The 24,897-nt window shown below is 38.4% G+C and overlaps 2 protein-coding genes across 5 annotated transcripts in view; one reads left to right on the top strand and one right to left on the bottom strand.

Annotated features, from left to right (window-relative positions):
- Window positions 1–2,706, bottom strand: part of LOC135441261 (tyrosine kinase receptor Cad96Ca-like) — a 21,210-nt gene extending 18,504 nt beyond the window's left edge. The window contains exons 1-2 of one of the 3 annotated variants that reach the window (XM_064700808.1): window positions 2,564–2,703; window positions 1,264–1,418 (exon numbers count right to left, since the gene is read on the bottom strand). In XM_064700808.1, the coding sequence (XP_064556878.1) occupies window positions 1,264–1,390 (127 nt within the window). In that variant the 5' untranslated portion in view covers window positions 1,391–1,418; window positions 2,564–2,703. Of the gene's footprint in view, window positions 1–1,263; window positions 1,419–2,512 lie in introns of all 3 variants that reach the window. The other 2 variants (XM_064700809.1, XM_064700810.1) reach the window with 2 other exon arrangements.
- The window catches only part of LOC135441260 (uncharacterized), a 27,605-nt gene continuing 3,623 nt past the window's right edge, over window positions 916–24,897 (top strand). The window contains exons 1-5 of one of the 2 annotated variants that reach the window (XM_064700806.1): window positions 916–1,073; window positions 10,359–10,779; window positions 10,841–10,952; window positions 17,063–17,202; window positions 23,153–24,548. In XM_064700806.1, the coding sequence (XP_064556876.1) occupies window positions 1,026–1,073; window positions 10,359–10,779; window positions 10,841–10,952; window positions 17,063–17,202; window positions 23,153–24,548 (2,117 nt within the window). In that variant the 5' untranslated portion in view covers window positions 916–1,025. Of the gene's footprint in view, window positions 1,074–7,258; window positions 7,412–10,358; window positions 10,780–10,840; window positions 10,953–17,062; window positions 17,203–23,152; window positions 24,549–24,897 lie in introns of those variants that run through there. The other variant, XM_064700807.1, reaches the window with a different exon arrangement.

The raw sequence follows: 24,897 nt of genomic DNA on the forward strand, positions 1-24,897 counted from the left end.
CAATGCCGAGCTAAAATGAAAGAATTTCGCATCGACTTGGCAAACCCTTTCATGATTTCATATTACTCGTGTCCCCTCAAAAGGGAAGAAATGCCACCGACTTTTGACAAAAATTGAATTTGTGGGCATTTTTGCTTGTGCGGCCACATGCACACACAAACATTTAAACGGTACCTAGACATGAAGAGAGCATTGAGAGCACTGAGAGTAAGTGCGAGCGAGATAAAAATAAACAGCGATGCCGTTCTATCGCACAAATCATATGGAAGAGAGTAAGCCAAAGCAGTTTCCTGTAGTGGGAGCGAGATAAAAAACAGCGATGCCGTTCTATCGCACAAATCATATGGAAGAGAGTAAGCCAAAGGAGTTTCCTGTAGTGTGAGCGATCAAAAGATGTCATATGTATATCTTACTCGCTCGTTGGACCAGATGCAAACCAATTTTTGGAGACCACCTATTTTACTCTGCATGTCCGGTCTATATGTTTTTTGGTTAGTGATTCAAGCGATGAAGGCACGATTATTATCTTGAAAGCCCACACTAGATGCTGTGGTTTGTAAGCATGTTTGGAAGTATTTTACCTTGACCGTGACTTCTTCTCATTGGCCACGATCACCAGAAAACGTGTTCAATGATCAATTGTCACAAAAAGATTATACGGGTGATACTTCCCGGGGGATGATAAATTTTTCTGAAAATGCCGTTGTCAAAAAAAATCCGCTAGAACTCTCAAGTTTTTAATTGGCGTTACCATGTTATTTGCCTTAAACTTAATAATAATTTTGTAGTTGTTATTAATTAACAAAAATACATTGCATTAATAATAAAATATCTTTTGTTTATATACATATGAGTTGAAATTATCGATAAATATATAAATCCTTTCGATAAAAACAGCTAAAAGAATCACGGTAAAGTAGCATTCAGTTTACCAGAAAGGTCAGAGCGATCATAAAATTGATCATGGAACAAGTCGTGTTGAACGTGGCCACTATTAGTCACCATCAACTGAAGCACATGTATATATGCGAACTCTCAGTGCTGCTTTGTTGAGCTCGGTCATTGGCACAAAGGTAAGTGTATAACCGATACAAAGCACAAAAACGATTAACAGTTTTAAGCATAGACCGTTTAGGACTGCGTGTTTCAATTTAAGTAGGAAACAAAAATCCAAAACTCCTTTAAGACAAACACATAATTATTCTGTATTTGAAAGTCATTTCTAGAAGATATCCTCTTTTAAGTGGTATGTTGAATGCTTACCTTCACAAACAAAAAGCACAATAATGGTAACAAAAAACATCAAAATGATGAAGTTAGCGCTCCTCCGTGACGAAGTTTTCAAGGTTCTAGGCTTAGAGATGAAATTCCGCCCATGCTGATAATCCATTGTTCACTTAACCGCCTGAGCGGTAAACCTGTTAATAAAACGAATGACAAAAGCCAATTGTTAATAATTTTAAACATACATGCACCTAAATGCTTTTGGAAAACAAAATAAATATAATAATAAAAATATAAATATAATTGTTTCAGCAAGCCAAAAAATAAATACCCAAACAGGCATAAAGCAGAAAAATTTATTTTTCGCCCGATTCGTCCTATACTGCTACATAATATAGTAGCCCGATATTGATCAGATTTAGCCTATGTGTAAGGAGCATAGTAAAACTGTAAATAGTGAGTTTGTCAAAATACCTTAATGAATAACAATTTCTGTCATAAAAGAACTTATTTTTCGACCTGGCCGGTATAACCTAAGTACTGCCTGTAATAAAAAATCGAGCTTTTGCAAAGTTTGCTTATAAACAGATAGACTTTATGAAAGGCTGTTGATATTGAGTAAGAATTTATTACTCTTTGGTTACGGAGATGGACTAAGTATTGAACCATACCCAAACTAAATCTTATCGTCTCCGTCAATGATTGAGCACAACAGGCGTCCTGTATACCAATCACGTAAGACAGCCCATCAGCTGAGTATAAAGTCCCTTTAACCATTGATTGGCGTTCAAAGATCGTGGTTTACAATACAGTATATATGTATGTATATGTCTGGTAAGCGGTAAGTGACAAGCATCAAAAGGGGAAGCTAATTTCTCTTTTGCTCATATACGGCTGCATGGTGCAATCGCTGGTCATACTCAATGAGTGAGCGAAATGTCAAGGCTAGTGTAAGGGAGACACAAAATCAGATACATTATACATATGTATTTCGTTAGGACATTCAAAACAAGCTCTGTTGAAACTACCTTAACATATTAAATGACTATGGTCTTATGTAATATTTATGCAAAGCTTGAAATATATTCTTTCCAACTATTCATTTTTTCAATGACGTCACTCACGCACCTACTTAATATAAGTTTTGTTGAATAGCTATGTATGTATGTATATACATTACGAGCACATTAATAAGATAATAAAAACGTTAACTTTAAATGGATATCATTGGCCCCCTATGATTACATAAATAAATTAATATATTCAATATTTATTTATGTATGTATACATTAATATTTGTGTTGATTTCCTTATGTACATTGACTGTGCATGTTCTTACAAAATCACATGTATATGTTTTGAATACAAGATAATAAAAAACTGGTATCGATGAAACTTTCTCAATTTGCTATTCAGCCGACATAAAACATACGCGCCGACGTTGCGAATATCAACACGGTGTATATACTACTGAACAGAGTTCAGTTGTTGAAGCTTTGCATCAATCTCTTGAGCGAAACAAAATCGAAAAACTTGTTTTACGACTAGAGAAAACAAACTTTAACTTTAGCTCTCTGACTCTCACTCTTTGATCGCCACTCAGTGGAACGTAAAAAAAACCGAAGCATTGCCATTCGTTGAACTTTTTAGTAAACCAGCTGATTTTATCAGACGTGGCTCAGCCAACTCTTTCTTTATGACTTAAATTACCCCCAGTTTAGTTTTGGCAGTCATTGCGTTCACTTTAAAAGTAAATGTTATGGACTGACGAATGAAATGTATAGTCTCATGAATAAAAATATCATGTTTTGTAATACGCCAATGAAAGTGACGACAAAGGTTTCCACTGTGTGAGATGGGTATCCATCCCTTGGTGGTGGCAGGTTATTTGTTTAATGGCATCGGCGATTTGGTTCCAACCAAAAGATTAACATACGATATTTTTGCAGAAATTTTGTTGACAACAGGACAATGTTATAAATTTAAGATGATTACAAACTTGCTTAAGGATTTTAAATTGAATACCATTGGCCACCATAAATCAGCGACTTAAATATTTTGAGAATGTATAGGCTTATGCAAAGCGAAACAGAAGTCCATCGTTGAAAAGTTAGTTTCTAAGAAATCCTTCAAAATTTGATGAAGTCAATGCCAAATCGACAGAAAAAAATGTTACTAATGCCAAGGAAGGTAGTAAATTGAATCAATATTATAGAAATATCATATACATATGCACAATAGAATCTATTGTATAAAACCACTAACCAAAGAACATTTTTTGGACCAGATGTCCCGATTTTTTAGTGCCCACATTTCTAGTACGGCATGCCCCATCTATATGTTCTTTGGTTAGTGATAAAACGAAGGGTTATAGTATACCTATATGTCATATAGGTAAAGAAGATTAGCATAAAAACCCTATGAAACAGCATATTACCGCATTTGATGAAACGGATATTTTTTTTTACAGAATTGGGGCACCTAAAAACCATATGGACTGACACAAAATTATCTTTGTCGAAGTTTTACCCTAGCAGCCGTTTGCTGTCTATATACTTAAATTATTAAATATTGTTCTTAATTATTTTTGAATTAGAAGAATAAAATAGCTCAGGCAAGCTCGCGACCACGTTGCTTGGGATACCCACACTTTATCGGTCACCCCCAAGTTGGGGGCAATGCTATTAATCTTAAATAAAAGATGACAATATCCTTTTTTTTTGTAAAAGCTTATATATATATTTTATTATAAACAAGATTACTTCTACCTAACATTGGCAGCTAAGCAGGTTTTGTGTGAGGCACTAAAATTTAACAAAACTTACTGCTATTCAGGCTAAGGTGCACAAAATTAAGGCTATAATGCGAAAAGTTTTTAATTATGTTAATTATATCAAAGTGTTATTATGAGCTTTAGTTAAGAGAAATATTTCAGGTGGATCCTGTGGATCGCTCCGTTTGAGTCTTCTCTTTCTTGCCCTAGAGAGCCAAGCTCCAGTAATAGGTCACCTAATTCTTCTTCTTCCAGGAGAAGAAAGGCGCCTTGCTAGCGGGTTGGGATGGGAGCGAAGGCGCTCAAAGTATCGTTCGGGATGTTCTCGATATCCCTAGTACGCGTATACAAAGGATCACTGCAGATGCTTCTAAGAATATTGCTTTGTGTGACTCTTATTTTGTTGAGGTGAAATTTTACGGCAGTCCCGTACATTTGCAGAGCATAGGTCCATATAGGAGACAATATCTCTATATATAAAACTGTTTTTCCCAGCAAACCGTAAGAACTAGGAAGTTGGTATTTGCACTGCAGTTACCTTGTGTGATAAAGATGCACGTGAAAAATCGTGTGGAAAAATCGCGAAGAACGTTTGTATGAAACTTTTTTGTTTACCATCTGATCGGCCTCAAACAAATTCTCAAAGATTTTTACTCAAATTCATTAAAGAGGTGTTTCACACTTTTCGAAAAATCCATTCCTTCTTGATGGAAATGGTGTGTTTTTGCAGAATCCCGGCTTTCTCGGTGGAAAGTGCAATTCAAAGATTCTTTTGGTGAAGTTTTAAGTTTTGTTGAATTGTTTCAAACTACATAAGAACTTAATGAATACGTGTCTCAGCGGTATGGGAAATTTCACCCGTAACAGTGGTAAATTCGCGGAAAACAGTTGTATGAAATATTTGTTTTATCGTCCGATCGGTCTTAAACTCATTTTCAAAGATCTTTGAGATTCGGGTACCCGATAGTTGACTTATATATATTCTTTTTGTTTGTGAGTGAATGCTTGTTTTAGCAGAAAGCAGCTATGGCACATTTGCAGCTTTATAAAGTAGTGTTCGCTGGACCATTGATACATGTATGCTGAACATGATTTTTCTTTCCAAAATTACCCCGAAAGCAGCTTCAAGTTTTAATATAGAGTCGATCAACATTCCCCCCGGACAAGACTCTTTCCTTGTAGCAAACGGAGCATTTGCACACTTGCTTCTATTGATGATGAAATTTCAAACCAAGGCCCATGTTTCGAAGCTACCCAGGCATTCCAGTAACCCCTCTGTGGCAGTGCCTGTTAGAGGACACCTGGTCAGCACAACAGTGTCATCTGCAAACGGGGCTATACGAACATCCTCCCTGTCCAATGATGTAGCCGAGCTGGTTTTTGGCATGCCAAAAACCAAAGATGCTGCCTTGTGTGACTGCGGCGCATACGGATCTGTTTGTCGACTTTGCACCATCGACGAGTACACAAAATTTTCTATCCTTTAAGAAGAAACTTACTAACTTACTAATTGTGGGGCTAGGAGGCTCTTTACAAATCTTTTTTGTTGAGTCGCCCTTCTAAGTCGAAGAAGGCGTAAGACTGGCATTATTTCTACCTGAAAAATGTTTGTAAATTTTGATTAAGATTCGTGACTTCGACTTGGTCCGTAGACTTCGACTCATGCATGTCATGTCATCCAAATTGCTATATTTATATACTAGCTGGTATATTCGGGCTAGCCCGATCCAAGATTTGTATAAAATTTCACCTTCAAAATTCAAATCTAGCCATTTTGCCCCACGTTCCAATCAATTTTACGAAGGTATTTACAAATTAATAGTTTTCTACTTTAGTCCTGAGGTGAGAGATTAATGCGGAACAATAAACATTCGCCAAAGCAAACAATGTGAAACACGCATTACATGAAATATTTTTGAAAATGTGTTTGAAGACAATCGGATGATAAACAAAAGAATTTCACATCACCATTTTCCGATGTATTTGCGGGTGGATTTACCCTGCAAGAAGTGATTATACATCTTTATCGCTTAAATTTAGTTCAACTAATTATACTTTGCATGAACCGTTCAGGGTCCTCTGTGATGATTACAAGTATTACAGGGTATTCTGCACGAGGTCTTCTCCTCCTCATATAAAGTAATCAATTCTAAATTATCTAGCAAGTAGGTTGTCTTAAGCTATAGTGTTAGTTTGTATTCGTTTTTGTATTTCCGCAGTGCATGATCGTATTGAATCAATTCATAAGCAATTTCTGCTTTTACCTTACGAGTTTTAAATTGGGACCCCAATTTTCGGTGGCCATCCTACTCCAACAGGCTTCTTCTTCTTAATCTTCCGTCGTTAACCAATCGTAAGAGAATCCTCGGTGTTGTCTTCCTACATAAGTTGATTGTTGGCGACTTACATCCTTCTTTTCTGTTAGTCTTCAATTCTCTGTTCCGTACTGTACTTTCTCCCTAGTTGTCTCTCTTCTACCTCTTCTACCAACACCAAATGCAAATGGGTTCATGGTATCCCCTAGTCGGGAGCTCCCGACTAGAACCTCTTACTTGTTTTTTGTTTAATCTGTCGTTCCTATACAAATGTTGTATGGGTAGTGGTTAAACAAAGCAGAGCTGAAATAATTATGTTATGTAATATTAATATATCCCATAACCAAATAATTAGTTTTTATTTATTAATTTTAATTTTTTTATTTATGTATTTGTTAAAAAGAAATTTATAAGTATATGTTTGCAGTTTCCCTTTACATAAACTAAGCTTGACGCCGCCGAAGCGTCTTTTCTTCATGCCTTCTCTTATGTTTTTTTTCAATGCGCAAAGACACCAACATGTATTTGCAGGGTTTTGCCTGCATGTTGTCCAAAGTGTGCGAAAGAGAATAACAAATTTACATGAAGTGCAACTCAACAATATTTGTAAGGCAATACAAAAACAAATAAAAATAAAAAAAAAGAATCCCTTTAATTTTAAACCTTTTCGATTTAATCACTTGGTAAGCGGCGGGGACAGCGGGCCACCGGTCTCAGGCCCGAAAGCCAACTGTCTCCGCCAGAGCTACAGGGATTATACCGATTTAAAATGTATTTACGTAAGTAGCACTATTAGTTATAGTACTTCAGATCTGGGCGTACGGTATTTCCTAGTCGAGCATTCTTGCTTGTTAAAGGGCGATAAGAATTGTTTGCTTCGGTCTTACAAATAAGGTGATAAGGCGAAAGCCAAAAGAGCACTGCTTGAAAAATTGATACGGACTGCAGTTCAATGTTATTATTCACCCAAACCACTTCATTTTAAAAGCGCATGTAAAACTCACTAATCTGGATTATTTTTAACCTAATTTGCTTTTAAGCATGTGTTTAAGCATACTCAAGCCGCAGCCACGTAAAAACATAAATTACCTAAAAACAAGTAAGAGGTTCTAATCGGGAGCTCCCGACTAGAGGATACCCTGAACCCTCTTATTCTTATATACACCAAATGCAGCTCGCGCTACGCGGTCGTTTGCTTTAGTGGTAATGAAGATAAATTAAAAAAAAACTGATCGCGCTACTTTCCGCCGCCTCTACTCAATAGCCACACCAATAATTGAGCCTTGACGAGAAAAATACCAAGTAAAATAGCAGCACAGAAAACAATACAATCGCAACTGCAATGCTGTTGATAGAATTGAAAGAAGACGCGCATGAATGTGTGCGTGTACATGTATACAGAATTTCTTGCAATTTGCGCTATCTGTTGCTAACAACACGTGCGCGCAGCTGTCTAATACACATAACTTTTGTTTGTTTCTTAACCGATCTTAATGAAATTTTCTAGAGTAGTGCTATGGAATATTTGTATATTCTCAAAAAGTCAATTGCATTAAATTTGTAGCTTAAAAATTGGTGGACAATACAAGTTGGGTTGTTAACTTGATTTATACCTTTGTGGCGGTAGGGTTCGACTCGTAACTGATCATCACGCTACTTCCCGCCGCCTCTACTCAATAGCCACACTAACAATTAAGCCTTAATGAGAAAAAAACGAATTCAAATAGCAGCACAGAAAAACAATACAATCGACACTGCAATGCTGTTGATAGAATTCAAAGCAGACGCGCCTGAATGTGTGTGTGTGTACATGTATACAGAAATTCTTGGAATTTGCGACATAACTTTTGTGTTTCTTAATCGATCTTAATCAAATTTTCGACAGTACATCTTATTGTAGAATAGAATAAAGAATATTTGTGTATTCTCAAAAATTCAATTGCATATAAATTGTGGCTTAAATTGATGGGCAATACAAGTTGGATAATTTGGAAAATTTTAACTTGATTTATAGATTTGCGGTGGTAGCGGGGAGGTGGCGATAGGTATAAAGTTAAAAATACTTGATATGTATATGTATATACATATACTATTCTAGAAGCTACATATCAAGTATGGTGACTCTAGCTCATATTATATGCCGAAATCGCTCAAAAAACAAGATTTCAATATCGATTACTTGGAAACGGGGCAAGTTATCAAATATCGGAGGACCTACAGCTAAAATTTCAAGTCTCTAGCTCTTATAGGTTCTGATATCCTTGCGTTCATACATACGGACAGACGGACAGACAGACAGACGGACATGGCTAGATCGACTCGGCTATTAATGCTGATCAAGAATATATATACTTTATGGGGTCGGAGATGCTTCCTTCTGCCTGTTACATACATTTGCACAAATACAATATACCCTGTTTACCCATTTTTAATGGGTTCAGTGTATAAAAATATGTCATTGTGCTGATTTAATTCATTCAATGGCAGAAATACCTTTAGCAATTAAAGAAACAACATTAACAGCCTATTTGATATAGCCATGTCCGTGTGTCTGATTGTAATTTTGGTACGCAAAATCTTCGCTCAGTTGGAACCGCTCGGATCGGTCGTAAAGTAGATCGGTTGTTAATCAAGATATCTTGACCAAACTTGGCATTTTCAATAGGCTTCTTACATATAAACATAATATTATTAACATGACCTACGTGCCATAGGAACGTTCGGTAGAAAATTAAGATCTTCTATGAAAAAAATTTTGTTTTTAAGATATCTGGACTAAACTATACTATCATAGAAAAGTTGAGTTATTGTATAAAAAACTTTTTATCAGGATATTTCGACCAAATCTGGCATTTATTAGTTTTAGTATGCTGCTTATACATATATATTATATAGCTCTTTATGAAGAAATGTCGAAAAGTTAGTTTTTGTATGGCAAAATATTCTGTTTTCCAAGGGCGAACGGATATGACTAGAAATTTAAAAAATAAAAAATACAAATAATAAACTATTTCTGCTACTGGATCCAAACGAGCTAATTGCCCTCGCATGAACGAACCAAGACATCGATGATTTGATAAAAACTCGTATAGCGCCGGCACTAGGAGGACCTACTCTCTCTAGCTCCCAAAGGTTCTGAGATCGACGCGTTCATCCTTACGGAAAGACGGACGGACAGACAAGTGGACTTGGCTACATTTATGCTGACCAAGCATATACATACATACTTTATGGGGTCGAATGGAATGATTTCGTTCTGTTGTTGTATGATGTTACAAACATTTGAACATACATTTTCGAAATAGACGTGAAAATACCTATCACTGGCACTTACTTGCAAGCAAACTCACACGTTGTGACGGTGGCGTCTTGCTTAAGCTTTACATTTGTTTTTACCTATTTAATGGGTAAAGTGATGCACTATGAAAAATATAATTTCAGAAAAAAAATTATTTTCATATGGCAGTCTCGACCTCGCAACTACCCTTAACTGACCAAACTTTGCAATCGGCACCATTCAACCATTCTAAGAATTGAGTCATGGTCATTGTCTGTCTGGCCCTAGGTAGCAACGTGCCGATCTCAGAACTAGTGACGTGACATTTTGAACAAACAATGCAGCCACAACGTAAACTGCGGTATGTAGACGATAGCTAGAATGCTTGTGATAGCCACTCAGCTCGGGGTTCAAGGAATATCCTTGTTGGGCACTCCTGACTAAAGCGTTCTTATTTGTTAGAGCTTAAGTTGCTTTATTTTCCAGGTTGATAACTAATGAATCTGCACCTAAGATCAAACCAATAGAATTTCGACAGCAAAAAATAATAACTGAAAACATAATTGTAAAGCAGTATACTAAGACTGAAAGTCAGTTATTAAACAATACAGAATACATATATTTCTTGATATTATCGGTTGTATCCGAATGTGGCATATAGCGTTTGAACATCATTTGGCAATCACCCTTAACATCCTTATACGATCGCTTTTTCAAAGCAGATCTATAAATGTATTTATTTCTTTTGTATTTATGTATATTTATTTAGCAGAACCTAAGCGTACGATCTTTTCTGTCAACTAGCAGTGCATACACTGTTTGCTGCCCATTCCTAAAAAGAAGTAAAAGGGCAAACATGACCTATAAATGCAATTATCGTTCCCGGTGCAATACAATTGCACTTTTTACGCTTTTGCATATCGGCCAAAAAATAAGAGGAAGCGATGCTAGTGTACAGTTTCATCACCAGTCAGTAGAAAACAAATATCACTTAAGTGAGACATTTCAAGATGAAATGGAACAAATGGATTCACCAAAGGACCAAAAGCTTATCGTACGGTTGCCATCCAACACACTTCTCAAGTACACCTCCTATAAAGATGTTTCTATACTTCACTTTCGAGTTCCATTGGATTCGCGAGCTGCGTATTTTAGTTTTAAAGCGTTCGAAGAATCAAAGAGTGCCTTTCGTAAGTAAACAATACATACAATTTAATACAAAACTATGATTTGCAATATAAATATTTGTAGAAAGAAAATGCAAACCTAAGGATGTTACTCTTCATTTAAAGGCCAACAGTTTTCCTGTAATAAGTCCAGAAAATATTACTTTTCCAAAAAATTTTTTAATCTCCGACGAAAGGTAAGTGTTGCAACTCAAATTTCAGATTTTTTATTCTTATAAGTTAGTACATCAGGTTGAGATAATACTCTTTTTGTTGTTGTTACACTTTTACTCAACTATTTGAAGGGCATTAAAAAAACATTTTCAATAAAAAGTTTGTTCCGTCTGCCAGTGTCGAACTCGGCACCGATCGAACTACTTTCTATTGGGTCATACATTATAGTAAAATGAAATATATATAGCCTTATACCAGGAATTTAATATTTAGTAATAAATAAGTATGGGGCTCTATCCTCGCGCTTGGTTTAGCAGTACTAAAACGAGAAAGAAGGGCTATCTTCGGCACGCCGAAGATTTAATATCCTTGCAGAGCCAACATTTTCATAATGCTCATAATACTTTTCCCGTATCTAAGAATCACAGGGAAAATAGTTAATGCCGAGTATGGTTAAGATATCATGAACAACATAAAGTTTTTCATAGAAGAAACTCATTTTTGACCGATCGATCGGCAGCTATATGATATAGTGGTTCGATGTAAACAAGATTTTGCATAAATGTAGAGGGCATAGTGAAACTTATAAATGCCGAGTTTACTCAAGATATCATGAAAAACAAAAAAGGTTTTTCATACAAGTACTCTCTTTTCGACCGACTGTTTCTATGGCAGCTATATTATAGCCCGATATAAATAATTTTGCATAAATGTAGGGCACATAGTGAAACTTATGAATGCCGAGTTTGGTCAAGTTATCTAGCAAAACAAAATTTAATTTTCGACCGATCGTTCCTATGGCCGCTATATAATAGAGTAGTCCAATGTTGATTGAATTTAGCATATTTATGACACGCATAATAAAACTAATAAATGCCGATTTGGTTAAGATATTTTGATAAGCAAACAAATTTTCATACAAAAACCTACTTTTCAACCGATGGCTCCTATTGCAGCTATATGATATAGTGGTCCGATCTAGCCGGTTCCGACATGAGTACTGCGTTCAACAGAAAAAGGGACATCTGCAAAGTTTCATAACGATAGCTTTAAAACTTTAAAACAAGTAAGAGGCTCTAGTCGGGAGCTCCCGACTAGGGGATATCCTGAACCCTCTTATTCCACCTCCAAATGCAGCTTGCGCTCGTTTGCTTTAGTAGTAATAAAGATAAATTTAAAAAAAAGAGTTCACTTGGCAGGTTGAGAACTCGCAACTAACCGCACAACAGCCACACCAATTATTGAGTCTTAATGAGAAAAAACCGAATTTCAATAGCAGCACAGAAAACAATATAATCGCAATTGCAATGCTGTTGATAGAATTCAAAGCAGACGCGCGTGTGTGTGTACATGTATACAGAAATTCTTGGAATTTGCGCTTGCTGCCGCTGATAGGAGATAGGAGGACCTACATCTTAAATTTAACAGCATTGTAATAGCGATTGTATTGTTTTCTGTGCTGCTATTTTGATTGGTTTTTTTCTCAATAAGACTCAATTAGTGGTGTGGCTGTTGAGTAGGGGCGGCGGCAAGTAGTGTGTTCAGTTGCGAGTTCGAACCCTGCCAAGGGAACTTTTTTTTTTTTTAATTTATCTTTATTACTACAAAAGCAAACGAGCGCGTAGCGCGATCTGCATTTAGTGATGTAATAAGGGGGTTCAGGGTATCCCCTAGTCGGGAGCTCCCGACTAAAACTTCTTTTTTGTTAAATCAAAAATCCGTCGTAGGCTGCTTGGACTTCCTGAGACGTTGATATTAGGGACTAAATGCCCGCTTTGCCGTATTTACTTTCTACCCAGACACTCCCAGCGATAGCCTTGTATGACTCACAAATTACTGCGACGTCGATTTTTCCCTCCTTCATTGATTGGCCTGTAGAGACTCGCAGTGGTTGAGGATGAGTTCTTTCGGCTGAGTATGCTCCTTAGCAAGGTATTACATCGTGTGCTCTATCGATGCCGACGACGTTCTTGGATTCGGGCTACATTGTGGATCCTGTTAGCAGTCCCTAGGCACAGTTATGATCTGCCTATTTAACTCTTGCTTTACCTCGCAAGGGTGCCTATCTGTATTTATATACCCCGAACCCATTTAAAATGAGTAAAAAGGGTATAATGTTTTTGTGCACATGTATGTAACAGGCAGCAGGAAGCATCTTCGACCCCATAAAGTATATATATATATTCTTGATACGCATCAGAAGCCGAGTCGATCTAGCCATGTCCGTCCGTCGGTTCGTCCGTCCGTATGTATGAATGCAAGGATTTCAGAACCTATAAGAGCTAGAGACTTGAAATTTGAAACGTAGGTCCTCCTAGTGCCCGCGCAGTACAAGTTTGGTTCCAATAATCAGTTACTTGCCCCGTTTTCAAGTATTCGATATCGAAATCTTGATTATTGAGCAAAACTTGTAATTTGAAGAGCTACTGTCACGAAACTTAATATGTTGCTTCTAGAATAGTATGTATATATCAAGTATTTTTCACATTATATCTATCGCCACCTCCCCGCTATCTATACATAGCTATAAATTAAGATAATAAACCAACTTGTATTGCCCACCAATAGAAGACAAAATTTTAATGGAATTGACTTTTTGAGTATATACAAATATTCTATAGCATAATAAAATCTACTGTTGAATTCATCAAGATCGGTTAAGACACACAGAAGTTATTAAAGAAAACTAGCCACGAGTTTGGGGCAGCTAGCGCAAATTTCATGAATTCCGGTATACATGTACACACACATAATCATGCGCGACTTCTTTGAATTCTTTCAACAGCATTGCAGTTGCGATTGTATTGTTTTCTGTGCTGTGTGTATTTGCTGCCAATTCATTTGGTTTTATTTTTTATACCCTGAATAAATTAAAAATGGGCAAAAAGGGTATAATGTATTTGTGCAAATGTATGTAACAGGCAGAAGGAATCATCTCCGACCCCATACAAAATATATATTCTTGATCAGCATCAATAGCGGAGTCGATCTAGCCATTTCCGTCTATCTGTCCGTACGTTCGTCCGTATGTATTAACGAAAGGATCTCAGAACCTATAAGAGCTAGCATGAAATGTAAGCTTTAGGTCCTCCTAGTGCCCGCGCAGATCGAGTTTGTTTCCGATATTCGATAACTTGCCCCGTTTCCAAGTAATCGATATCGAAATCCTGTTTTTTGAGCGAATTTGGTCGCCCGCTATCACCACATAGCCATAAATCAAGTAAAAACTCCAATTTGTATTGCCCACCAATTTAAGCCACAATTTAAATGCGATTGCCATACTGAGAATACACGAATATTTTAAAGTACAATAAGATCTACTGCTGAAAATAACATCAAAATCGGGTAAGAAACACAAAAGAAAACAGGTTTTGGCTGCCCACGTGTTTACGGCAGCTAGCGCAAATTCCAAGAATTTCTGTATACATACATATACACACACTCACATTCATGCGCGTCTTCTTTGAATTATATCAACAGCATTGCAATTGCGATTGTATAGTTTTCTGTGCTGCTGTTTTAATTTGTTTTTTCTCAGTAAGACTCAATAATTGGTGTGGCTGTTGGGTAGAGGCGGCGCTAGGTAGTGCGGTCTGCTTCGAGTTCGAACCTAACCGAGGAAACTATTTTTTTTTGGCTGATGTGTCTGTTGAGTATAGGCGGCGGCAAATAGTGCGATCTACTGCGAGTTCGAGCCCGACCAAGGAAACTATTTTATTCTTTTGGGCTGCTGTGGCTGTTGAGAAGAGGCGGCGGCCAGTAGTGCGGTTAGTTGCGAGTTCGAACCCTGGGAACTTTTTATTGGAAATGTATCTTTATCACTACTAAAGCAAACGAGCGCGTAGCGCGAACTTCATTTGGTGTTGGATTAAGAGGGTTCAGGGTATCCCCTAGACGGGAGCTCCCGACTTGAACCTCTTGATTGTTTGATATGCATTAATTGTTCGTGTGTCTGTTGAGCAGAGGCGGCGGCAACTAGTGTGGTCTGTTGCGAGTTCGAACCCTACCGAAGGAATTTTTTTTTTTTGAATGTTATTTTATAACTGCTAAAGCGAATGAGCGCGTAGCACGAGCTGCATTTGGTATTGGCACATGAGGGTTCAGGGTATCCCCTGGTCAGGAACTCCCGACTAGAGCCTCTTATTTATTTGTGTATGTAGTATGCATAGAAGGTATATAGAATAATAGTTATGGCAGATAAGCGCTGGGTTCAGGCGACTAGGGCACGTTTACTGGATCTTAGTATTTTTACGTTTTACGCTTCCTTATAGCCGTTTGCATAATCTCTATCCGTTTATACCACATTCATTAAAAACCTCAAACATAAATTATACAAATTTTGTAACCAGTAAATTTGTTAATTTAATCTGTTATTAGGAAATCATTAATAATTTCTCGGTTAGTAAATAACAGGCTTACAGTATAACCGATTGTCTGCATACTATATAAAATGCAAAATTACCAAGGACCTCAGATAATTTTCTCATTGTGTTAAAGGGTATTAAATAAATTTCTTCGGTTTCAAAACCAATGAGAACCACATAATGTTCATCTCAAAATCAATTAAAACAAAAAAATAGTATTGTATACATACTTAAAACATGAACAAATCACATTTTTATTGAACAAGTAAGAGATACCTTGCACTCTCTTCTACCAACACCAAATGCAGTTCGCGCTACGAGCTCGTTTGCTTCTTAGTAATAAAAATATATTTTAAAAAAATGGTCTCTTAATTGGACTCGACTGCACCCCGTCTCTACGCACCCCGTCTCTACGCGACAGCAATACGAACAAATCATTTTTAGAATTCAATAAAGACGCGCATGGGTGAAGATGTGAATGTGTACAGAATTTCTTGCAATTTAAGCTAGCTGACGCAAGCACGTATCAATATAATATTTTAATCACTTTTTATCGGTTTTTATCGATTGCTTGGAATCGGAGCAAACTATGCGGGTACTAGGCGGAAATACGTTCATAAATACGGACGGACGGACATGGCTAGATCGAATCATTATTAAAGCTGATCAAGAATATTTATATTTTTTATGGCGACGGAGATGTTTCCTTCTGCATTTTTCAGACAGACAGACAGACAGGCGGACATGTCTAGATCGACTCATCTATTAAAGCTAATCAAGAATATATATACTTTATGGGGTCGGAGATGCTTCCTTCTGCCTGTTACATACATTTTGCACAAATACATTATACCATTTTTACCAATTTTTAATGGGTTCAGGGTATAAAAGCACACGCATCTGATACCAAGCGGAGTGTTAGCCTGCTTGGGAAGTGCGTGTGACGGTCCTTGTGTACTTGTGTTGTAGCTGATCAGCTGCAATATACTACACATATAACTGCATATAACATATAGTCGGCGGCTCGACAATTGAAGTACTATGAAAGTTTCACGTTTTCTACAACACACATACAGTGTATGGCTTCGGTAAATGCTTTCATCGCAATACCCGCCTGAGTACACACTTTTATCCTAAAAGGGTGATACGGTCAGATAGGAATAGAATGCTAGGCTCTCAAATTATCCTCGAAAAAAATAAAACATAAATATACATGTAAATATAATATACTAGCGGGTATTGCCCGGCCTTGCCCGTGTAAAGATTGGTGCTAACAATTTTAGATATTTGCCGATTCACCGATGGCACTTGGTGCAAAGCAAATATCTAAATACCAACTTTTATTAAAAAATATGTTCGAAGTGCTTCGAAAAAACAACCAAATGTTGGAATGGCTTCCGCCAAAATATCCTTGGCTGCCATTTTTTACCAAGGAAGCTTGCATCTGCAAAAAGTGTGTAACACTTCTCAAATGAAACATCACCCACCAAATCTTTGACCCTCATTTCCGCCAAGAAGGCATGGATTAGGGCCAATTTGATGGTAAAAAAAAATTTCATACGTCCGTTTTTCAAGTTTTTTCCATACTTCCGGGTGTAGTTTTCCGTAAAATAACTACAGTGAACATTTTCAGCATCCTAGCTCCTACGGATTGGGCTGTGAGTTGATCATCAATCAGTCAGTCAGATAAATTTAGTGCTTGAAATACTTGAACATTCATATATAGACACTTTAATCTTTTTATGCTAATTGTTATTCCATATTTTCAGATTCAAAGTATATAACCTGGAGTTTCTGTCTGATCAGACGAAACATCGCATTGATATACAGAGTCCTCAAATAGGAAGTTGGTTTGCAGTTGCTTTCGTCAGTTGGACAGATCCAAATAATGAGCGCATTGAACAACAAGGTAATAAAATTTTGTAACTTAATCAGCACCACTATTTATGGAACAAAAAGATAGGACGTCTCATACAAAAAAATTATGCACAAGAATTTTTTGCGGCAGAATCTTCGACTTTGCTCAGGAACGAAGCTAACAGTGAGCCCACTGAATGTATTGTGGCAGATGACCACAAAATTAGTCGTTCTCGCTTTGTTTTGTACCCCGAGTTGTATATTCAGTTTTTTTTTTTTTTTTTTTGTAACAGTTGAGGTCGCGTGCGTACATACCCTGAAGTGAGTCGGTCGGTTTTGAGAGTTGATTGGCCCCTGGTGATGGAGACTGATGGATTTCTGACAATGAATTTTATCGCTACTCAAACGAGCGCGTAGTGCGATTTGGAGCTGGTAGAAGAGGATTCAGGGTATTCCCTAGTCGGGAACTTCCGTCTAGAGCTTCTTACTTGTTTAATTATGCTAATATATCTCTTTACTCATTAAATATGTAAAAATGTGTTTAACTTGAGAAAGAACTCATATATGCTATAATCATTTTTGACCCGCTCCTCCAATCCTTCGAAAGCATATTTGTAGATCAGGTGTGAATAATGTTACCATTTTTATACCCTGAACCCATTGAAAATGGGAAAAAAGGGTATTATGTATTTATGCAAATGTATGTAACAGTCAGAAGGAAGCATCTCCGTCCCCATAAAGTATATCTATTCTTAATCAGCATCAACAGCCGAGTCGACCTAGCCATGTCCGTCTATCTGTCCGTCCGTATGTATGAACGCAAGGTTCTCAGAACCTATAAGAGCTAGAAAAATTGAAATTTTAGCTGTAGGTCCTCCTAGGTGCCCGCGAAGATCGAGTCGGGTGCTCTCGACTAGGACCTCTTACTTGTTACCTTTGTTCAGCTTTATATGCAGTTACAAAGGATCGATATTCTAGAATCCAAAACAGATATTATTAAGTGTCAGGTGACATTTTCATACCCTGAACCCATTGAAAATGGGTATAATGGTTTTATGCAAATGAATGTAACCGGCAGAGGGAAGCCACTCTGACCCGATAAGGTATATATATCCTTGATCTGCGGCAATAGCCGACTCGATCAATCCATGTCCATCTGTCTGTCCGTCCGACCGTATGTATATCTCAGAACCTATAGAGGCTAGCTCATCAAATTTGACATGAAGCTTCTAGAAGCTTTTTATTTGTTTGTTTATTATATTGAATCAAAAATAGCATAAATTTTTATTACAACACAGTTGGCTTAGGTGATATTACACCAAGCCTGTTTGAGTCCTCGGGCTTTATCGTGGACAAACGTCAAAGGCGGCTTTTTGAGTAAGGCTGCATCGTCACGTAGGTAGTCGGGGGACTCTGGGGCGTCTCCTATGTCGGGTTTGGAGAAGGTCCTTAAACGATCTTCTCTTGAGCCTCCTGACTTCACACCTCCCAGCGAGGTCTCTTGCTACCCGGCTGCAGTGTCGCTGAAAGCGTTCGTTGTACCGGTTGGCGAATGCTCCGACTTGGCTGTCTATGGTCTCCATTTTGAGGTCTCTGTGCAAGGTAGAATTTCTGACGTACCAGTCAGCACCCGTAATTCGGCGCAAGGCCAGGTTTTGGAGTGTCTGAATCCGTCTTCGATTTGTCCGAGATGCAATGCCCCCAACCTGAATACCGTATCTCACCACGACGTTTTAAACTGCCCGTTTGCAGCGAAGTGGCAATGGGCTGTTGGTGTTTAGTAGCCAGTTGGCCTTGGCCATCTTATAGCGGCACTGCTTAAGAAGGCCGTGGATGTGCGCCCGAAAACTAAGCCTCTTATCCAGTACAATTCCAAGATACTTAGCGCTTCTGCCAGGGTGAAGGGGACTACCGTCTATCCAGACTGCTGGAGCCTTGCCACGCCTCAGTGTGTAGCTGACCGCCTGGCACTTTGAGGCATTGAGCTTGATGTTCCATCTGCGTGTCCAGCTCTCAAGCAGGTGGATGTATTCCTGGGCACCGTCAGTGGCTTCATACTCGCAGTGGACGGAGTAAAATATAGCCACGTCATCGGCAAATGTGGCCATCAAGTATTTGCCTGGAGTGGCAAACTCGTGTAGTTCATCCGGAGTGGGGATGTCTGCCGCGTACAAGTTGTAGAGAAAGGAGCCCAGTACGCTGCCTTGGGGGACACCCGCCTTCAATTTGCAGGAGAGATTACTACTCTAACTTTGACTTCGAACTTTCGCTCCATTAGATAAGAGCGCAGAAGTAGAAAGAAGGGGGCGGGAAGACTCATCTTGATTTGCTGGAGCAATCTATTAATCCAGACTCGGTCGAAGGCCTGCTTAACGTCTACAAAGACTCCATAGCAGTAGTCTTTGTCGTCGTAAGCCTTAAGAATATGGTTAATCACTCTGTGAACCTGTTCAACAGCGCCATGCCCTTCCCTGAATCCAAATTGGTGATCAGGAAGGGTGGCCAAGTGATCCATAAGCCTTGAAAGTCGGGCCACAATCAGTCTTTCCCAGACCTTCGACAAGGAAGGCAGGAGACTGATCGGCCGATATGACACAGGGTCATATTCCGGCTTGCCCGACTTATGGATCATATGGATCCTCGCTAACTTCCACTGGGCAGGGAAGTGTTGCGTCCTTAATATGGCGTTGAAGATTAACGTTATAAAAGGGAGCGCGCGCATTGGTAGGACCTTCAGAGTGGTGTGGCATATTCCATCATGGCCCGGTGCTTTAGCCCTGGGAAGGACTTTGACGACGTGGATCACCTCCTCCACGCGGATGGGGCCGATAGGTGGTGACATCTATAGCGGTGTCTCCAACGCTCGGGTTGTGGGGTGGTGGGGAGGTGGCTTCGGCTGCTGCTGCCCGAATCTTTGCGTTAAGCAGCTCGATGGCGTCCTCTACATCCCGTCTAGTGCAGATTTCGGTGTTGAGGTGAATACTTTCACTCATCTGTCTCTGGAAGACACCGAGATCAGTGCGTGCGTTGATCAAGTATTTTTCATTTTATATCTATCGCCACCTCCTTGCCTCCAGCCCATAGCTTTAAATCAAATAAATAACATGTAACTATTGGAACAACCCATCATCATAAGTCACAATTTTAATCTTGTTTTCTTTTGAGATATTCTTAAATATTCTATATCACAATAAGATCAATTACTAAAAATCTCATTAAGATCGGTAAAGAAATACAAAAGTTATTAAAGAAATCGGGGGCTCGTATTGAAACCTGTGTGCGGCAGCTAGCACAAATAGCAAGATTTTCCGTATACATGCACATACATATTTATTCTTAAATTCAGGCTATATTCAGGCTATAAAAACCAAAAAATGTTTATACACGTACCTAAATTTCTTACGGCAGCTATATTATATAGTGGTGCGATGTTGATAGGATTTTGATATGAGCAGCTTAGTAAAACTAATAAGTGCCGAGTTTGGTCAACATACCTTAATAAATAAAGTTTTTAGTACAAGAACCAACTTTTCGACCGATCGTTCCTGTATGATATAGTGGTCTGATCCAGCCGTTTCCGACATATGTACTGTGTGCAACATTATGAGGGACGTATGCAAAGTTTCATGACGATAGCTTTAAAGGTGAGAGACCAGATCGCATAGAAACAGACAGACGGACAGACGAACATGGCTAAATCGACTCGGCTATTGATACTAATGATGAATATATATAAGGGGTCGGAAATGTCTCCTTATATGGGGTCGGAAATGTCTCCTTATATGCGTTACACATCTCGAGACAAAATTATTATACCTTCTGCAAGGGTATAAAAAAGCACAGCATACAATACAATCGCAAATGCAATTTGCCTATGAATGTATGTTTGCACATAATTACAGAAATTCTTGCGCATTGCGCTTGCTACTGCTGGTACATGGCTTGGCTAATATAACCATATGATTTCTTTAACTTCTTAACCGATTTTAATGAACTTTTCTGTAATAGTTCTTATTGTGCTGTATTTGATTTTCTCTGAATTTGTGAGGGGGTGGCGGTAGCCATAAAATGAAAGATTCTTGATTTGTATAAACTATTCTAAAAGTTAATGTTAAGTTTGGTGAGTCTAGGTCTTGGAAACGGGGCAAGGTGTCGATGATCGGAAAGAAACTCGTACTGCGCGTATTGACGCTGATCAGAATTTAAATACTTTATGGGGTCGGAGATGGTTCCTTCTGCCTGTTACACAAATTTGGGCACAACATTATACCCGTTATACCCATTTTTAATGGGCTCAGGGTAAAAATATGTTTTTCATATTTTCCCCGATAGCTCCTTGTTCCATAGTTCCATACGATAAAGTGGACAATTAAAAAAATATAATATCCTTTACACAAGGGCATAAAAATGGCAGGTCGCATTTCTTCTTATTCAGTTAGGTGTCATGTGAAATAATTTATATGTTTTTGCTACGTTTACCAACCTATGCGTTGGTGTACTTGCAAAAAACTTTTTTGGGGCGAGCTTATATACATATCAGTATATATATCTCTATATATAAAACTGTTTGTCCTGACAAACCGTAAGAGCTAGGAAGTCGAAATGTTCACTGTAGTTACCTTATGTGATGAGGGGATTCGAGAAATTCCACCCGCAAAAATCGTTGTTCAAATTCATTTGAGGGGTGTTTCTCAATTTTTAGAAAATCCACTCCTCTTTGTTGGAAATAGGGGTCAACGATTTGGTGGGTGACATTTCGCACTCTAATTTATTTCCAACCCAAGTACATAGGTAATGGAAATATTTCATGACGGTGTACACATAGCTAAGGTGCATCCTTTACAAATGAATGGGTGTTGGCGCTAGCCAACACAACTGTGAACAGAAACTGCCCGAAAAATAGGAAAACCTTCAAAACGCTCAAATATGATTAAAAACTTCACATTAACCTAAACCACTACAGAGCACCCAAGCTCCCCCAAACGACCCTGGAAAAGAGAGTTTCGTGGCCATCATCAGCTAGCCATCCCTAAGCATGCTTGCATGTGTCACAAAAGCAAGGACGGCGGAGTACCATTATGGAGCTGTGCCAGAGAGTGTAAGATCACTCAACGACATGTACGCAAAGCAGAAGCTAACGCACATGATAATCATCTCATTTTAAGCATTTCAGCTACCGATCCAAGGATAAATTTACAAAATCGGTGCTTCAAGAAATCTGTGGTACTCTGTCTAAAAAAAAATAGAGAATCTCTTCCCATACCGTCCACTGTGCATGCTGGAGGATAATTTGCAACTGCCTAGAGAGTAAGCTTTCGGAAGTGCTTGGCCTTTTAAATCATCAATATAGCTTTAGAAAACACAGAAGGAAAGGTTCAATCCAAGGTGCCACAAACAGTATTGTCTAATCTGCACGTATCCCGAATTGTCTTATTCATCTAGGGACCAACTATTGTCAGGACTGAGTGCACACATCCGTCACTGAAGACAGCCAGCGACAATAAGTAGTTACTGAAGGCGTATCACAGGGTTATTGGGCCGCTCCTGTGTCTACCGGAAGGTAATACAATCGTTGGGTTCGCCATTGACAATAAAGGACAATCAACAAGATAATTGATGTTCTATGTCAAAAGGGACTCAAGTTTGCAAAGCAGATCTCGTAGGCAGTGCCAGTAGCAGCAGAAAGGTAATTGAGGGCGCTGTATCCCCGTCTAGCTTGCTGTTGGTTGAAAGGCAGAGCGGTCCAACCATTATCAAGCATATATATTTTAAGGTCGAAAACCCCAGCAAATCTTAAAGTGTTTGGGGACGAGGCAGCGATTTTAAATCTAAACTTAAGGAAATATCGATTTTTATGGGAAGGAGGTGCTATATTCAACTCTTGCCCGTTTTTTTCCTATTTTTACTTCTAAATTTCACCCGCATCTTTTAAAATGAGTTTGAAGCATAAACATTGTTCTTAAAGATATGAATTTTATTTGACCGATTTGTTTTCATTTTAGGCCTTTCTTCGTCATGTGATACGTTGCTTTTGGCGGAATTGTCTGTGTTGCATTTTTACCCAAGCATTATAAATAGTGGACAAGTGACAACTGGCAATCTAACCAGTTTCTTTGTCAACTACAAGCATAAGATACACAATGCTAGTAACAGCACCAGCAAAAGACGCACACCCGCAGACAACCAGACACCTGCCAAAGACAGTGGTCAAAATGATGGGAACAATATGCCACAGCGTTCAAGAATTTTAAAGCAGCATGAAAATCAACGGCAAGAATTGAAAACCCCAACTAAAAATATTTCTTATACGCTAAGCAGATCCAGTTCAAATAACAACGACAGTAAAAGTAATGCCGTTAAATTTGCAACTAATAATGAAAAACTTTACAAGTTCTATGTGCCTGATAACGTCGGTGTAGCTACCGCGCGACTAGCGTTCAATGAAGTGTGTATGGGTTGTCCGGACATCAGCTTCATTACTCAAGCAAACGCATTTCCACTAATCTGCAGGGACGGGCAAAATTTGGCCGGTAACGAATATAACTATCTCCACAGATCAGTTATCAGACCAAATCAGACTAAAGAAATCTCAATTAAATTTTATGTTCAGGCTAATACATGGCACTATGCTCTTCTAAATTTTGTCAGCTCAGCAGATGACTATTGGATGGCTCCAAATAATGAATATATGTCGACACTAACATTAAACCTTATGAAACCAAAATTGAATCAACAAAATGGCAAAAATAATTTGAGCCTGGCAGCGCATAACGTTTCGTATACACTACAGATAGATTTTGAAGAGTTTAATCTACACAACGAATCTTCTAAGATACAGCCTCAGGCAGAAAATGAGTGTAACAATAATTGGAAACCAGTGCGCATTAGCGGAATAAATTTCTATCGCCTCCTGCGCCAGAGCTATCATGAATTTTTTATGTTTGACTATGACTTAGAGCCGGATGATAACGGTACAGTTCCGGCATTACTTAACTTAACAGCACATTATCCAGCAGGATTTGCCTTTGACCTAGGCGAGGTATACGATATTGGCGGAACGCTCACATTTGCCGTGTCCATGAAGCCCGAGCTTCGCTTCAGCAGCGAGCTAAAGCCAATATCACCTACGAAGTCGCCACCATTAGAAAGGGGTGGAATTCTAGCCGAGAAGCTTGTGAGTAGATTAGAGGACGCAGGACGTGTGATGGGCCATGAGCAGCTACCCCGCGGCAACCAAAGTATGCAAATCATTGTGTGCATGCATCTTGGCGTCCCAGGCATTCCTACATGGCCCGATAAATGTCGTTATGGTCAAAGATTGTTGCCAGCTTCTAGCATAATCAATAATACTGATATAATGGGTCTAATACATGTACCCTTCCCAGAAAGTGGCTTCTGGTAAGTGCAAATCACTAACAAGAACGTTGCAGTCAGATGCAGCCCACAACACAATAATCAATTATTGAGTTGGTCACTTTAAAACTGTAGTTTCAAAGTGTTCTTTTGAAGTGTCACATAAAAAACCATTGCTTTTTGTCAATCGGTTTTGAGAAACATTTTCGCGGTTCAAATTTTTGATTGATGTTTGACTAAGGGCGTAAGAACGCAAAGCAAATCATTTTGGGTTAATCCATTAAACCACCTTACTTACACGTGAAATATTTTTTCGTAACTCTTCATAAAATGATGGAAGGTATGTTTACTGAGTATCTCTAAAGCGGGTAAATAGAAGGTATAAGTACGTTTA

This window comes from Drosophila montana, unplaced genomic scaffold (genome assembly GCF_035044405.1).
Source record: "Drosophila montana isolate Dmon_TW-CO22-7 unplaced genomic scaffold, ASM3504440v1 contig_1903_1, whole genome shotgun sequence".
In the NCBI taxonomy this organism is placed as follows: domain Eukaryota; kingdom Metazoa; phylum Arthropoda; class Insecta; order Diptera; family Drosophilidae; genus Drosophila; species Drosophila montana.